We start from the raw sequence: 16,701 nt of genomic DNA, 5'->3' as shown, positions 1-16,701 counted from the left end.
ATCCACGTATTTGATCGTTTTTGTTTTATTTTTTCTTTCTTCCTGCTGTAATGTGCGATATCGAAAAAATCTTGAGAGGTGGTGTCCTGACTAAACATCTATCAACAACTTCTTCATGATCTATGATATGGGGGATGGGGTTCCTAAGAGGGAGGCATTCAGAAGCGCGTTCCAAGTATCAGGTAGTCCTGGAAGACACCAACAGCTACAGTCGGCATATCTTTCAGGTTGCTTTCGCTGCTCTGCAGAATATCCCTTGCCTTGAGGTGTACACTATTGTGTGCGCGTCTCTCCGGTATTCTGATAGCCGTGTGATGTTCAGATATCCAACCGGTGTTCTCATCTTCCGGATGGCCCTCTCCACTGAAGATATCATATTTGTTGGATACCTCTGCACGTAGGTCTCCGTGGTGATCGGTCTAGTTTGATTGTAGCACCAGTTATCCCTACATATTGGACATTGGTGAATCCGGGTGCTGAGCCTTCTTAGCTTTCGAATGCACAGATGATGGTGATAACCAGTGCTCCAATATGATGTAACTATTAATATGTGATTGTTTTAGAGCTTACAAAATATGAATTGACCCACCAATTTGTCCCATGCTCAACCTGCGATAAGCAAGTTTGAGTTTGTGCTAAATGGATTTAGGTGGAAAACAGAATAACCTCTTTAATTTATTTAAAATTTGGATCAGATTTGGATTTCAGATATCTAATCTATTTAATATTTAAATTAGATTAGATGAGATAATTTATTTAACTTGTTTAACTAATTTAATTTATTTAAAATCTATTTAATTTATTTAAAATCTGCTTAACTTGTTTCTATCTTATTTAACGTGGTTCATTTAATTTGTTTAAAATCATTTAACTCGTTAACAACCCACTTCATCCATTTAATCTGACTCCACTTGTTTAATAAATAAATTATGCATGTTAGATCAGATTATCTATTTAATAAATATGTTCAATTCAAATATAATTTTTTTATTTATTTAATAAATAGATTGAATTCGGACTGTTGAATTTTTAATCCAATCGATTCATCTGTATTCGGCCAACTTATTCAGATTGCTACCCCTAAATTGTTTGTTGATGCAGTGGTTCTAAGCCCTTGAGCAGGTGCCCAGAAGGCGATTCTCTTCGTATTCTAAAGTTCCATCCATTTGAACCCTGACACTGAATCAACTACCGAGAAAGTGAACAAGGCTTGCTTCGAAAATGATGAGACACACCAGATGTTCTTTACTCGATGCAGGTATGAAATCATTGAGGACAAAATCTTAGTTGGACCCGGAGAATGATTCTGTCACCACCAACGTAAATTATATCTATTTAATGGCCAAGGAAAACTTCAATTATATCAATTTCGACACTTCGGATAAAGTCCAATCGGTTCCTTTCAACATAAAAAGCACACCATGGAAAAAAAATTGAGGCTACTCGAGAGTTTTATTTTTTGGTTGTGATGGTGGGGGGTGTGTAGGAAGAATATGTATTGCATTACTGGAATAGAGGGTTTTGAACACCAAACGTAAAGAGATTGTACAAGGAGCAGAAGTCAGTGTAAGCAAAATAACAACCTGACCTCCTATATACAAAGTAAAAATTACCAGCCATGTAAAGAAGATGTTGATCCAGGTCTGCAAAACAACACTGCAGCCACTGTTGATACATGATGAGAGAATAACACCTTAGGCAAGAGGTAATCTCATAGGCCTAGTAAGAGGACAGGTTCCAAACCATAAGCTGATGTGTAATGAGAAAAATCAGTAAATTAGAGTTCCACATTGATAGATAGACACTGCGCCCCAGCAGATATAGAATACGATACAGGGTAACATACTTCGAGCTCAAAACTGCAAATAATGAGTGTTGAAAGTGTTACGACCAATCCCCTCGTCGCCTGGCCGCCGGAAACGAGCGCCTGCAAAAAAAGAAGTCCACACTGATCGGAGACGGCTCCGGCGGAGACCCTCCGACAGTCAAGTCAGAGAGGTGACTGGGCAACAGTGAAATGAAGACAGAGAGCTCAATCGAGAGAGAGAGAGAGAGGGAGAGAGCCAGCCTGTTGTTTTTCTTCCCAGCCCGTTGCACTGTTGCCTTCCCCGGTATATATAGTGGAGCGTGGTATGGCGCCGTCATTAATGGCGCGGACAATTGAGGAATTGTCAACTCACTGTAGACTATCAGAGTCGCCGTGAAAGTGTCACATCGTCGTGGGGCTGTCAAATCACTAGGGTTGACAATGCCCTAGGTGGGATAATGCCCTTAGGTGGCAGTGCCGTATGTCGCTGTCAGGGCTGACAGTCTCTGGCAGCTGTACGGCGATCGGAGGAGTCGACCGACCCTAGGTCGGTGGCCATTTGTGTGGCGTCGGGCGAAGATTCGGGCCCCTCTGATAATCAGCCGGGCATGTTGCGAGAGTCGGCCATCGGACTTCCCAATTCAGTCGGTCGGGAGAGTGGAAAAGGTCTGCCCGACCGACATATCCTCAGTCGGTAAAGGGCCGTTAATCGGCCGGTGATGGCGTCCGGTCGGTCGGTCCGTCAGTCGATCGGTCGGTCAATCGGTCCGTCGGTCGATCGGTCGGTCGGTTGGTCGGGTATGTCCGATCATAAGCCGTCGTGAGCGTGGTCGGTCGGTATCCCCCAACAGTTGCCCCCCTCCACTCCTGAGTCGGACGGTGCGCTGGCCGATGCCTCCGTTTGGACAGCAACGCCGGGCGAAAAGGAGTGGATTCGCCGCAGGCCAAATTTTGACCGTACCGTGAGTTGATACGACGCCAGGTGTCTTCATAAATGCCGAGCGATTCGCTGGCGTTAGGTGTTACGTCGGTGTCAGACGTTCCGTCCAGTCGGATCAGGTGTTACGTCGGTGATCGAGTGCCGGATGATTTGGTGTCAAGCAATCGGGTGCCGAACGATTTGGTGTCAGGTGGTCGGGTGTCCGGCGCCTTTTGGGGAACGCAAACCGCCGCCAAGCGCCAGTCTTGGGAGCGCGGGGCGCTGTCAGGCGTCCCATCGGGAACGCGAATCACCGCGGGCGACTAAATTCGAAACCGCGGCCCTCTTGCCACGTATCGAAGGTGGTTGGGGCCGGCGTCCTCCACATTAAATGAGGGCGGTGCGGCCTTCCCGGGATGGGCGCGCCGGACCATCGGGCCAAAAGGAGGGCCCGGATGCCGCCACGTGTCGCCCATCCGGGGGACATCGGTCGGCGCTGTCAGGTAGGGGGGAGAGGCGGCACCAAGTCTTCTCAAGCGGAAGATACTAATGACAAAGACAAGAGCCCAACGATCGAGGGTCACAGGGTCGGCGAGGCGCTCTTCCCGCCAGGAAGAGGCCTCTCCGCCACCCTCCGCGGCGGAACCCAGCTCTCCGCACCCCGCGGTGACCACGGAGGCGCAGATCGCGGCAATCATACGGCAGATGACCGTGCTGATGGACGCGGTCAAGAGTCTCCAGCAACAACCGGCGGTGCGTTTGTGGGATGGGCATCGGGGGCATCGAGCCCGAAAGTCCCATACCGAAAAATTGCAAGAGACTCTACTGCTTAAGTACTACCAGCCTCCCTCTCCTACGTGAGGCACCTTTTGCGGGGTAAAACCATGAGGGGCGGGGTGCTGACTGGGTCAAAGGCCTGGGCCCCGTTCCAAAGCGGACAATACCTCACGATTGGGTGGAGGTGATGGGTTGGTACGACTGGGCAGTAGACCTCGAACAGTGGCGCCGTCTGTGGGAACCCGTCCCCTACCTGCACAGTAGCCTCTCTTGCAGGGGGGCTCTGTTGTGGGATGGGCATCGGGGGCATCGAGCCTGAAAGTCCCATACCGGAAAATTGCAAGAGACTCTACTGCTTAAGTACTACCAGCCTCCCTCTCCCACGTGAGGCGCCTTTTGCGGGGCAAAACCGTGAGGGGCGGGGTGCTGACTGGGTCAAAGACCTGGGCCCCGTTCCAAAGCGGACAATACCTCACGATTGGGTGGAGGTGATGGGTTGGTACGACTGGGCAGTAGACCTCGAACAGAAAGGATGAACAACAGAAGATTGAAGTTAGAATGCGTTGATAGCATCTATGTCGATATCCTGTCCAATAAAACAGAAATAGTCTAGCAGACCATATGCGACAATAATTAAACCAAGCATTGGCGATGTATTTCTGTAATTTGAAAACTCGAGGAACCATGCCCAGAGGCCACAGCTCAAATACCAAGACATGCCAAGGATGATATGAGCACCCAGAGAGCAATATATGACATTTTGGATTATATAACACAATGAGCTCTAAGTAGAGAGGAATAGCTAAACAAGGCGACTTAGGATTAATTGTCTGTTGAAGACGTGCCAGGAAATAGACTTCTACAGAAATAAAATCCAGCTGACTGTTGTAGAAGAAAATATGGTACCAATCTATAAGTTTATGTTGAAATGAGCTGTAGATCCCTCTGATTAGGAATGCAATCATCTAATTAGAGGGAAATACGTTTGTATAATTTCTAAATTGAATCCCTCTGATTAGGAATGCAATCATCTAATTAGAGAAAAATATATTTGTATAATTCTTAAATTGAATCCCTCTAATTAGGAATGCAATCGTCTAATTAGAGGAAAATATATTTGTATAATTCCTAAATAGAGTCCATGAAAATTAATAAAAATGATCCTTTTGGTCCTAGAGAAGTATTCCTTCTTCCTCTGAATCCTCATCTTTACCTTCTCTTCTATTTTTTCTGTTTTTCAACATGGTATCAGAGCACTCTGTTTCATGAATACGCTCTATTCCACCTCATCTCAATCCCTAAACTTCTTCAACTGCCGACCGTCCGCACCTCTTCAGATCTTTTCAAATCTTCCCCGGATCCGGCATCTCCCACACCCTGCCATCGCCATCGCTGTTTCCATCACTGCCGCTGTTGTCACTGCTACCGCCGTTGCCGTCGATGCCACCAATGTTGCTACTGTCGTCGACGCCACTGCCGTATCCATCCGTGAACCACGGGATTGAGAACGGAAGCCGCTGACCTCGCGGGGTTAAGATTTGTGACCACTGTCATAAGCCGGGCCACATCAAAGCTTACTGCTATGAGCTGCATGGTCATCCAACTAGAGGCCGTGGTCGTGGAGGTGGTCGTTCTGGTAGAGGCCGAGGTCAGTATAATCATGCTCATTTTTCTTCTATGGGAGATTTATCAGTCGAAGAAATGCAACTTTTAAAAAAATTCAGATCTGGTGTAAATATTTCTGAAAGCAGCACTTCCACAGAAGATTCTTCAAACCAGCCAACCAGTTCTCTCTATCAGGATAATTTTGTCCAAATAGGTAGCGATGATCAAATTCATGCTCTTAACTGTAGTAATTTTTCTTCATGGGTAGTTGACTCTGGAGCATCCAATCATATGACTGGATCCTTTAGAGATTTTGTTTCTTATATTCCCTGTTCTGATCGTGATAAAGTTCGTCTTGCTGATGGCTCCTTTACCCCTATTTCTGAGAAAGAATCTATCAAATACACTTTCGAATTACCCTTATCATCTGTTCTACATGTCCCTAGATTTTCTATCAATCTTCTATCCATTAGTGCTATTACGAATGATCTTGATTATGCCGTAACTTTTTTCAAAACACATTGTCTTTCAGGAGCCAAGGATAGGAAGAAAACTTGGGACTGACATAATGCGTAATGGGCTCTACTATTTGGAGGGAGGAGTGTCCGGAGGCTACTCAGAAACCAGTTTGATAGTTTCATCCTCACAAAAGGAAGACCTGTTACTCCAGCACCGCAGGCTTGGTCATCTTCCATTTACTCTCTTAGCTCGTATGTTTCCAACTATTTTTGAATCATATAATAAAGAGAAGCTTGTATGTGATGCCTGTGAACTAGCTAAACACACTAGAAGTGCTTATCCAAGCTCAGACCGGCGTAGTAAAGCAATATTTGAGGTAGTTCATTTTGATGTATGGGGACCTTGTGGGACCACCGCTATTTCTGGTCATCGATGGTTTGTTACTTTTATTGATTGTTTTAGTCGTTGCACTTGGGTTTATCTATTGAAAAATAAAAATGAAGTGTTTCAGTCATTTAGAGATTTTCATAAAATGATTGGTACTCAATATGGAGCAACTCTTAAGATTTTTCGCTCTGATAATGGGACAGAATATCTTAATAAAGAATTTGAGGAGTATACACATAATAATGGTATTATACATCAAATGACTTGTGTTGACACACCGGCTCAAAATGAAGTTGCTGAAAGAAAGAATAGACACCTACTTGAAGTGACAAGATGTTTGATATTTTCTATGAATGTTCCTAAGTTCTTATGGGGAGAGGCAGTGTTAACTACAGCGTATCTAATTAGCCGAATGCCACTTCGAATTTTGGACTATAAGACACCTCTTGAATGTCTGCAAGAAACTAATTCTTTCATAATTCCCCCCATGGTATTTGGCTGTGTTTGTTTTGTTCGGGATTATCGACCTTCGGTTGGCAAGCTTGACGCTCGTGCCCTCAAGTGTATTTTTGTTGGTTATTCCTCTACTCAAAAAGGGTACAAATGTTGGTGTCCGAATGAGCGAAAGTTGTTTATCAGCATGGATGTAATATTTCGGGAGTCTGAGCCATTCTATATATCTTCTGTGTCTTCTTCCTCTCCCGTCACCTCTGGAACTGGTCGAGAGGGGGAGTTCTCTGGAGGGAGTCCTATTACTGTGGATGTTGGTACAAATGGTGGATATGATACTCAGAGAGAGTTTATTACAAATGGTGGATCTGATACTCAGGGAGAATTTATTTCTATTAATGCTAGTTCTGACACTCAAGAAGAAGCATCTAAAACTGCATCTGAGACTCTCTCACAGCCTGCTACATAGCCTGCTACTTCAGTTTCATCTGATTCATCTCCTCTCTGAGAGCCTATTATGCATTCTTCAGTCTCCAGATCTTCCTCTCCTGTCCTGACGGTTTCATCTTCTACGACAAATGATAATTCTCCTGTACCTCCCATTCAGTTTATATTAGATAATGATGATCTAAATGTTCCTATTGCTTTACGTAAACCTACTCGTCATGCTGGTATTCCTGCTCGACTTAAGGATGGAGTGGAGTACAAACATGACATCACTAACTTTGTATCCTATGAGTCTCTCTCTCCATTTTATCAGAGTTTTATAGCTTCTTTGTCCTCTGTCTCCATACCCAAGAACTGGAAGGTTGTTAAGGAAGACCCCAAGTGGAAAGCCGCTATGCTTGAGGAAATGCGAGCACTAGAAAAAAAATAATACATGGAAACTTGTATCTTTACCAGCTGGTAAACAAATTATGGGATGCAAATGAATTTTTACAGTTAAGCAGACACCTGAGGGTACTGTTGAACGGTATAAAGCTCGTTTGGTAGCAAAAGGATATACACAGACTTATGGCATCGACTATGATGAAACTTTTGTGCCTGTTGCAAAAATGAACTCTGTTAGAACCCTTATATCATGTGCTGCTAACTTTGGATAGGATCTATTCCAGCTCGATGTAAAGAATGCTTTTTTTCATGGAGAACTTCAGGAGGAGGTATATATGGATATTCCTCCAGGATTTGCTACCGCTCAGACAGTGGACAAAGTATGCCAGTTACGATGCTCTCTTTATGGCCTGAAGCAGTCACCTCGTACTTGGTTCGATCACTTCCGACGAGCAATCATTCAGATGGGGTATAAACAGAGCAATGCAAATCACACACTCTTCTTTCAGCACAACAAGGGTAAGTTGCTGTTTTGATTGTCTATATTGATGATATTGTGGTCACAGAAGATGATTCTGAGGAGATAGCTCATTTGAAGACTCAGCTGGCACAGACATTTGAGGTGAAGGATCTTGGACATCTTCGATATTTTTTTGGGATAGAAGTTGCTCGTTCTTCAAAAAAAAATTTTCTCTCCCAAAGAAAATATATTCTAGATCTTCTTACAGAAATCGGAATGTTGGGATGTCGACCTATTGCTACTCCTATTAAACAAAATCATCGACTAGTAGCCGATACCGGTGTCCCTATTGATCGAGAATGTTATCAACGATTGGTAGGACGTTTGATTTATCTATCTCATACACGGCCTGATATTACGTTCGCCAGTAGTATGGTAAGTCAGTTTATGCATGATCCACATTCAGTTCATATGGATGCTGTGACACGGATACTTCGTTACCTCAAAAGCTGTCCTGGTCGTGGTTTACTTTATTCTTATCATGGCAACCTACGGGTGGAGTGTTATACAGATGCTGATTGGGCTGGATCACTTGATGACCGTCGCTCTACCTCAGGTTACTGTACTTTTGTTGGAGGTAATCTTGTCACTTGGCGAAGCAAGAAACAGAATGTAGTTGCTCGATCTACTGCTGAAGCAGAGTATCGAGCTATGGCACATGGCGTGTGTGAAATTTTATGGTTGCGGATCTTGTTATTGGATCTAGGTCTTTATCAGTCATCGCCCCTTATGCTATATTGTGACAACAAGGCAGCAATCAATATTGCTAATAATTCAGTACAGCATGATCGGACGAAGCACATCAAGATCGATCGATATTTTATCAAGGAAAAGCTTGATGTCAGAATCATTTGTATGCCTTATGTGCGATCTGCTAGTCAACTAGCAGATATTTTGACCAAAGGTCTTAGTGTGCCTTCTTTTTCATTTATTCATGACAAGATGGGTCTTTACGATATCTATAACCCATCTTGAGGGGGAGTGTTGAAATGAGCTGTAGATCCCTCCGATTAGGAATGCAATCATCTAATTAGAGGGAAATATGTTTGTATAATTTCTAAATTGAATCCCTCTGATTAGGAATGCAATCGTCTAATTAGAGAAAAATATATTTGTATAATTCTTAAATTGAATCCCTCTAATTAGGAATGCAATCGTCTAATTAGAGAGAAATATATTTGTATAATTCCTAAATAGAGCCCATAAAAATTAATAAAAAGGGTCCTTTTGGTCCTAGAGAAGTATTCCTTCTTCCTCTGAATCCTCATCTTTACCTTCTCTTCTATTTTTTCTGTTTTTCAACAGTTTATATAATCCATAAGTCTTTATAATCTATCAAAAACCTCGTTAAATGTGTGTGAAGAAATTGATGCCTCTCCATAAACCTTGCTGGTAGCAAGTAGATGTAAATGAGCAACTACTAATGCAAGCATATGCAAGATTAGGCAAATGTGGAGCACTCTAGACAGCCATGGACATATATCAAGGATGAGGCAGCGGCAATATTGAAAATGATATAGTGAGCATGAATTCCAACCAAGTTGCTGTAAACATTCCCATCAGTATTTACCTTCATTGAGACATCATTTGGGAGGAAATAATACCAGCAGCACAAAGCAAGTAAGCAAGAAGAACCATACCAGCTATGCCCCTTTTGTAACATATCCCAACCAATAGCTGAGGCAACCTCTGAAGCGGAACAGCTAGGATGGCCGACTGTTTGAGATATAATGAAAATTTGGAATAAGGGCCAACTCCCATCAGTATCAAATACTTGAATAACATCATTTGGGAGGTAAATGAAATGCCAATCAAGATCCCATAATAGGTGGGAAGAATGAATTGAACTGCCAATCCCATCAGTTAAAACATCATCTGGGATAAAGAAAGCATAGGCACCCCTATAATCGGTCAATGAAAGCTGCATTGCCAAGTAAAATCCTGTGAAGTTCATCTTAAACCAGAGCTGGCAGCAATATGAAACTAATGACGGCCACATACAACATAAATAATTAACACCAGAAGAACACAATTCAGATAAGCTCTGGCACACATTAAAGATACATATGAAGATATGTAAACAATATCTTATGCACTGCTGATACCATGAGTGATGAAAGAACGAACAGCAAGAATGTGAGATTAGTGTGTGTTGACAACAACTGTGTCCATAGGCTGCCCAAACAAACCAACATAATCCAACCATCCATAGTTTTATGAATATCACAAACTGTGTATTGTTATGTTCTAGAAAAGTGAGTACCATATCCATCAGCCTGAATAAGACAGAAACAATATCCATCAGAGAAGCTTTTGGATTTTATCAAACAGTATTAATCAACTCAGCCGATGCAATATCCGGCTCCACTCGCCGTGACATCTACTACTACGGGTCGCCTCTCTAACCCCCAGGTTCCACCACGCTGCAGGACCTGCAAAGAAGTACGAATGCTGAGGTTGGCAGCTCTGCCCCAAGTTCCAGTTAGCTGGAGCCCGTGCCAAGGAATGACTCCATTGTTTTCTCCTTGCTCTCGTTCTTAGTGATATAAATTAAGTACAGAAGACATACTAAATGCTAGTAATATAACCAAACCATCAAATCTCTTCCTTGTTCAATATCAGATTTGTGAACTTTCAATCACCAATATTCCTAATCAGAATAAGTTTTAAATTGAGAAAAGTAAAAATGTAGATATAAAGCTAATATGGATGATACAGGGATCAAGTATATGTACGTATGTAAAATGCTATCGACTAATATAATCTACAAGGGTTTTGATATGGTGTTCCTTATAATATTTTATTATAAAAAATATTTAAAACATTACACATTATTATTTTTATATTTTATTATTATTTAAAAAAATATTTTATATTATTTTTTTTTCTTCTTCCTTTCTTTGCTTGCAGCTTCTCCGTGCCCGACCTCCCACCCCCACACTCCGGCGCTACTCGTGGCTTCTCCGCCCTCTATAGCCCCCTCAACCGTAACCCCCCCCATCTCGACGCCTGCAGCTTCTGCGCCACCCTCCCTAACGCACACCCGCAGTTCCCTCCCAACCCCGCAATCTCGAGTGCCCGCACTCCTCCACCTTGATCTCCCCAACACACCCCCCCTCCTAGTGCCCGCTGCTTCTATATTGTCCTCTCCTATATGTGCCTGCCCTCGCCTTTTGCGCCGCTCTCCAACACCCCCCTGCGCCTGCCCCTGGCTTCGGTGCCACCCCACAACCTCATATCTGCCCCCCCTCCTCCCTGCAGTGATGCGTAGATAGGGGCCGTCTCCACACTACCGCAACCCACCGCCCCCCTCCCTCCAATGCCATTGTTGCTTCTGCACACCCCACTGGGCTTCTCTACCTCCATAAAATAAAGAAGGCTCTTTGAAAAGGAAAAAAAATTCATGGTGCATTTGGTTAACCATAAAAAAAAGTATTTTTTTATTTTTTAATTTTTAAAAAATAAAAATTAAAAAATAATATTTGGTAACACCACAAAAAGTAAATAATAATAATAATAATAATAATTTTTTATGAAAAGTAATTTTTTTTTATTTTTTAAAATTTACTTTTGTTTTTTCCCAACTTACCCTGACTCCCCCGATGCTCGCCACCTCCTCCTGCCCCCGGCTCTCTACATCCCAATCTTCCAGCTCCTTACCTGCACCCCAAGTTCCTCCACCTCGGCTGCCAGCTCCATGCCCACATCACCCTCTGAGGCTTCCAATCCGATGCCGTCCTCACTGCGAGGATCGCCGCCATGTACTCCAGCTCCAGCAATCTTCGTGTTGCCTTCCTCCTCCTCTGCCATACTCCTCACCGTTCCTCCCTCCTCTTCAATGCCCTCATTTGGGGCCACTCTCTTTATGGCACATCGGAGGATACCCTCAAGCTTTTCAACAAAATGCTCTTCGTTGGCCTGTTGTCCAACCACTTCACCTTCCCATTTGTGCTCAAATGCTGCACTGATGTCGGCTATGTACCCTTTGGATAATCTGTCTACTCCCAGTACTTGAGGTGGGGTCTCGAGTAGGACCTCCATGTGGGTAGCTCCTTGATCAATATGTATGCTAAATATGGCGAGATCAATAATGTGCGTCACCTATTTGATTTAATGAGTATTAGAGACACCTCATCATGGAATGGCCTCATTGCAGGATACATGAAAGCCGGGGACTTTAAGACTGTAGAGGAGCTCTTTGTGGCATTGCCTAGTGGAAATGTCGTTTCTTGGACTGCGATGATATCAAGATACTTTTAAAATGGGCTGGCAGACAGTGCATTGACTTTGTTTGAGGAGATGCGGTAGGTGGTAATGATGTGAAGCCAAATTAGGTAACAATTGCAAGCATGCTCCTAGCTTGCACACACTCTACTGTGCTCAAGCAGAGTGTTGAAGAACGGTTTCCTATTTTAAGAAAGATACCTTCATATTCTTTACAAAAACAAGCACGAATTGTTATAGCTGTATGTGTAGTTCTAATTATATTAGGAAGAAGGCACGAGATGATAATTTTTTATTCAGTATGCAGATAAAAATATTATTATTGAAGATGAGATTGACGTTTCTAACCAAACTACTACAAGTATTGACAGGACTGCTAACTCTCGATGAGAGATATGTGCAATTAGAGATAGAATTGCTAATAGATTAGTTCGAGCATATGGTTTGATTCAGTGATTTGGATCTTATTTTTTAATATATAAAATAATAGCAGAATATTATGTACTTACCAAGCATATTTTTTTTTGTTTTTTGTTTTATAGCAACTAGTTACGAAACATACTTTTTGCTTTTTTATTTTTGTTTTGCAGCAAAAATAAAAAAATATATCTTTTAAAAAATAAAAATAAAAAATAAAAAAATGTAACCAAATGTACCATCAATTTAATTATGATATAAAATAATTTTAAATTTTAAAATATTTACCATATCAATCACGTGAGAAATAGATAAATACTAAAAAAAATTTAAAAATTCTTTAAAGCACCGTAGCATAACCCAAATCTATAATGAAACCTAAACGAAGGGTGCTTTGGTAATTTAACGAGGACTACCCGGTTTCCTAGCCCTAGGGATCTATGGGTTTCACCGGAGCTTCATCTGCCCCCTAACCTTCCCAGCTCTCGCGATCAGCTGCCGCAAGCCACCAGTAAAAGAGACATCACGCAGTTGGTCCATTAGATCTGATGCCATCCAATCTCTCCCACTTTAATTTGGTACACCAACTCCAACATCGTCCAATGTATAAACTGAGTGCACCGTCCGTCTGATCGAGATTAGTCGGTCGATAGCATTTTCACCCCGTCGGTTATCACGGGCGGAAAATATCTTTTGTTCCTGCTGCGATTGATGGAGCCTTTTCTCGTTCTCACAGGCCAGGCTGGTTCGGTGGCGCTGGGTCCGAGACATTCCTAGCCAGGGATCGGACCGTGAGATGCACGTGGTCTTGCTCAAATGAAGGGTCAAACGGGAAATATATTTGGAGCATGGTCTGAAGTGACGTGCCAACCGTCGCATAACCAAAACAGTTATTGACGATAATATCGATCATAATTGTCTCAAAAATATATTTTAAATTTTCAGTGTTAAAATAATTACTAAATTAATGAGTGTTGTAACAGGGTTACAAAAAAAAAAAAAAAAACAATGATGTTATCTTTTCGATACTTTCTATGAGATAAAGTAATATCTTTACTTTATGCCTAGATTTTTAATTTCTTTTATATTTATAGAAATTGATGCACATTTATTTCTATAAGTTATAGTCGGTGACACTTGAACTTTCAAGGGGTTTATAAAATTCATATGTTTATTTATTTTAAGTACTCTTTTTTTTTTTTTAAGAATCAGAGCTCTTTTATTCATTTGTTTGTAGATTAAACTTTATATAACTAAGTAAAACCATGAGACATCCACCTGAAGATCAAAATACTACAACAATATAGATGGTAGAGTGCAGATTATCTTAGTCTAAGAATATAACAAAAAGCTATTTAGATATTATGATTCTTGCTACTTAAAAAACAATGAAACATTACCTCACATGTATACAGTATACATGACAAATTTCAGAACGACTTGCTTTTAAAGTTCTCCAATATTCCAATAAGTAAAAATATCATAACTTGGTTTACTAGCATTTGCGACATTATCTCCATTTATTATTGTACGAGATATCAAAAACTTAATAACGTCGCTCATTGCCATGCATGCCTGTACAAGCTTTACTAACTGATGCTCAAACTTGCATATGCCAACAAAGGTGTATTCAAAAACATAGAGAAAGGGAGAAAAAGAGAGAGATTGAACTTACACAATTAAAAAAAATAATCAAATTAACCAGTATTTATATTTATTTTTATTTCTATTTATGCATATACCAAACATCTGCCATCTGTTTCTTTTATTTTAGTTTACAGCTTAATTCGATAACCTAGTAGGAGGGCATCTTGGTTCTAAGATTTATCTTTCAATTGCAATTTAGCCTGATTATTTATTTATTTATTTTGAAGAGCTGAATGTTCTACTTCTATAGTGCATAGCCGCAAGATTGCTGGTTTCTGAATCGAAAGGTTCTCGCTTAACCACGCGTGAGAGAGAGACGGAGATAAGCCGAGTCCAACGTTGATGGAAGATTAGCGGCGGAAATTAGTGCTACAGTGGCCCCAGAGGCGTTGGACGTCATGGGCACGTCCAGCGATGTCATGATCGTCTCGTAGATATGTCATAGCATTGCATAGAGAGAGAGAGTTGTCGATGTTATCGGCATCGGAATTAAAAGGATGAGAGGAGGGATGCGTAACAGGGGAGATGGCGGACGTGACTTCGAACTCTCTTCGTTTGCCTCTCTAACACGTGACAAGACCACGATCATAGAGGTTAGGAGCATGGGGACGGTAGCAATAGAGGCCTCCATGACGGCCATTTCCGACGACGTCAAGAGCTTCGTAGATCATTCTTTGCATCATTAGACGAAAAAAGGGACCCGATTACGGGAGAGATGGTGGGGATGGCTTCTCTCCGTTTGCCTCTTTAACTTGTGGTACCAGCGATGAGTGAGCTAGCCAACCCTCTTTTGATACTCCCTTTCCTCTTCGCTTTTTGTTTCTTCGTTGCTCCCACTATATACAGTGTCCCAACACCTCTAAGCTCCTCCTAGCGCTGTTCCTCCTACCAAGTCAGCAGCGTTATCGAAAGGCCGCCCTCTGGTGCTGCACGGATGTGCGACGTTGCTTATTGATGCTATCCGACCAGCATCCACTTCACCATCCAAATCTTACCCCTCTGTCTATCCGAAATCTACCATCATCTCTGGTTCGCTATACCCAGTTAGCCCATATAAATATCGTTCCACTCTTCTCCGCCACTCTGCTTCTCTAATTATTCTACGCTTCTACAATATATAGTTTTGTTTCTTCTGTACCTTTACCCTGTCAGATGCAATTGTGAAAATAAATAACACCATTTAAATCCTTTGGTATATATTAGTTGATGAGGTGTTGGATTTGAAGGGATATAATGTATATTCATGTCCACAACATACAACCCATTCATCTGTTCCCACGCAAGCCGGTCCTCAGATTGATTTGCTTTGCACTGGAGTTGCGTGGCATGTAAAGTTTCACTCGCACGTCCCAGTGCCAAAAAGGCCATGAAAATTAAGTAGATTGCCGACGAGCTAAATGATTCGTTCTCCAGTCCCCTTCCAAGTTCCACCCACCATCCCAGACCCCCAGCAAGTGCTAATAGAGGCAGCCAAAATTATTTATTTATTTATTTTAGCAAATAAGGGCTGGCCCCTTTCAATCAAGCCTCCCCAAGCTCACCGGATTATTCCTACCTACAGTTGGCACCAAGTGGTTGGCTCATGGAGGTTCTCCCAAAACTTGTTCAGGTCTCATGCCCAAAGAGAAGCTACCTATCCTAGTTTACCTCTTCACATGCTCGCAGTCCCTCCTCGCGCCCGCAGCCTCCTTCCTACTTGCCGCCGGATTTCCATCAACCGCGTTCAGCGGCACACAAGGATGAGTCTCGTGTGCATGTAACCTTAAATTCTCCCGAGACATGCCATGTCCAAGTATGCCCGGTTTGCCACCTTGCTCAAAAGCTACCATCTCTTTGGTGGGTGCCCATCGCCATCGCTTAGTTGGTGCCCGGGACTTCCCATGGAAGAGATGGGGAGGGAGAGTATGTGCTTTTGGTAGCTGATTGTTTATAATTTCTTGTAGATGCCAACATGGGTTCTCAAAGTAAAATGAGGACCTTAAAAGTTTCTCCAAAATAGCAGTCCAAACTTCCTCCATCCCCCAATTCCAAGTCAATCCATCCACATCCTGACAACTAAAAGCTCATCAGCCAAGTACCTCATAATTTTTAGAGAAGGATGTCACGGGCTACAGGATACCCGACAGCTGGGGAGCTCATGTGGCTGGCTCGGATCAAGTTAACATGGCGGCTGTGGTGCCGGAAAAACGTCACCACCGGACCACCTTACTGTTCACCCGGATTTTACAGCTACACAAGATCGTCAGCTCCATCCAAGTTCTTTCCATGGTGGAACCCCTACCAGCGCCGCCGTCGGAAGATTCCGATTCCGACCAGCGTCGCAAGGTGGGACTGTCAGTTTTGCCTATGAGACCGCCATGGCTACCTTTCTAGCTTATCCAAGCTGATCTATCAGTTATCCATTTCTCTTTGTTTAAAAATAATAATAATAATAAAGAAAAAATATCTCCATTTCCTCATCATTAATGTTTTATTCTTAGCTTGTTCTATAGCCCTGCTCTCAGAATTATTAAAGGGCGACTACATGGAAAGGGGAAATAAACAATCAATCTCATGCAACAACGCAGAGATTAGCCTAGCCTCCATACAAAATTTCCACAGATAAGAACTAGATTATAAAGAAAATCGAGCCAAGTTGTGTCATCTCCCATCGAAATC

General features: G+C 42.5%; 1 protein-coding gene across 2 annotated transcripts; it reads right to left on the bottom strand.

The window, feature by feature from the left end:
• Positions 1-9,064: 9,064 nt before the first annotated feature.
• On the bottom strand, positions 9,065-11,812 carry LOC105039144 (uncharacterized). 2 transcript variants are annotated; one of them, XR_012138416.1, is made up of 2 exons: positions 11,345-11,519; positions 9,065-10,187 (listed from the first exon to the last, which is right to left on the bottom strand). XR_012138416.1 is itself a non-coding variant. In XM_010915165.4 (2 exons), the coding sequence occupies exons 1-2, from the start codon at positions 11,794-11,796 to the stop codon at positions 10,098-10,100; spliced, it is 471 nt and encodes a 156-aa protein (XP_010913467.1). In that variant the 5' UTR covers positions 11,797-11,812; the 3' UTR covers positions 9,065-10,097. The 2 variants fall into 2 exon arrangements, 1 of the variants encoding a protein (XP_010913467.1); XM_010915165.4 differs by having other exon boundaries at positions 11,416-11,812.
• Positions 11,813-16,701: the final 4,889 nt, after the last annotated feature.

Source organism: Elaeis guineensis, chromosome 2, assembly GCF_000442705.2.
Source record: "Elaeis guineensis isolate ETL-2024a chromosome 2, EG11, whole genome shotgun sequence".
Taxonomy (NCBI): domain Eukaryota; kingdom Viridiplantae; phylum Streptophyta; class Magnoliopsida; order Arecales; family Arecaceae; genus Elaeis; species Elaeis guineensis.
The sequence above is the reverse complement of the archived record's forward strand: the minus strand, read 5'-3'. Positions and strand labels throughout refer to the sequence as shown.

Bases quoted from the DNA above. Each gene is read 5' to 3' on its own strand.
- LOC105039144 (XM_010915165.4), bottom strand. From the start codon at position 11,796: ATGGAGGTCCTACTCGAGACCCCACCTCAAGTACTGGGAGTAGACAGA. The intron at 10,188-11,415 runs GTAAGGAGCTGG...ACTTCTTTGCAG, and splicing joins TGGAGGAACTTGGGGTGCAG to GTCCTGCAGCGTGGTGGAAC.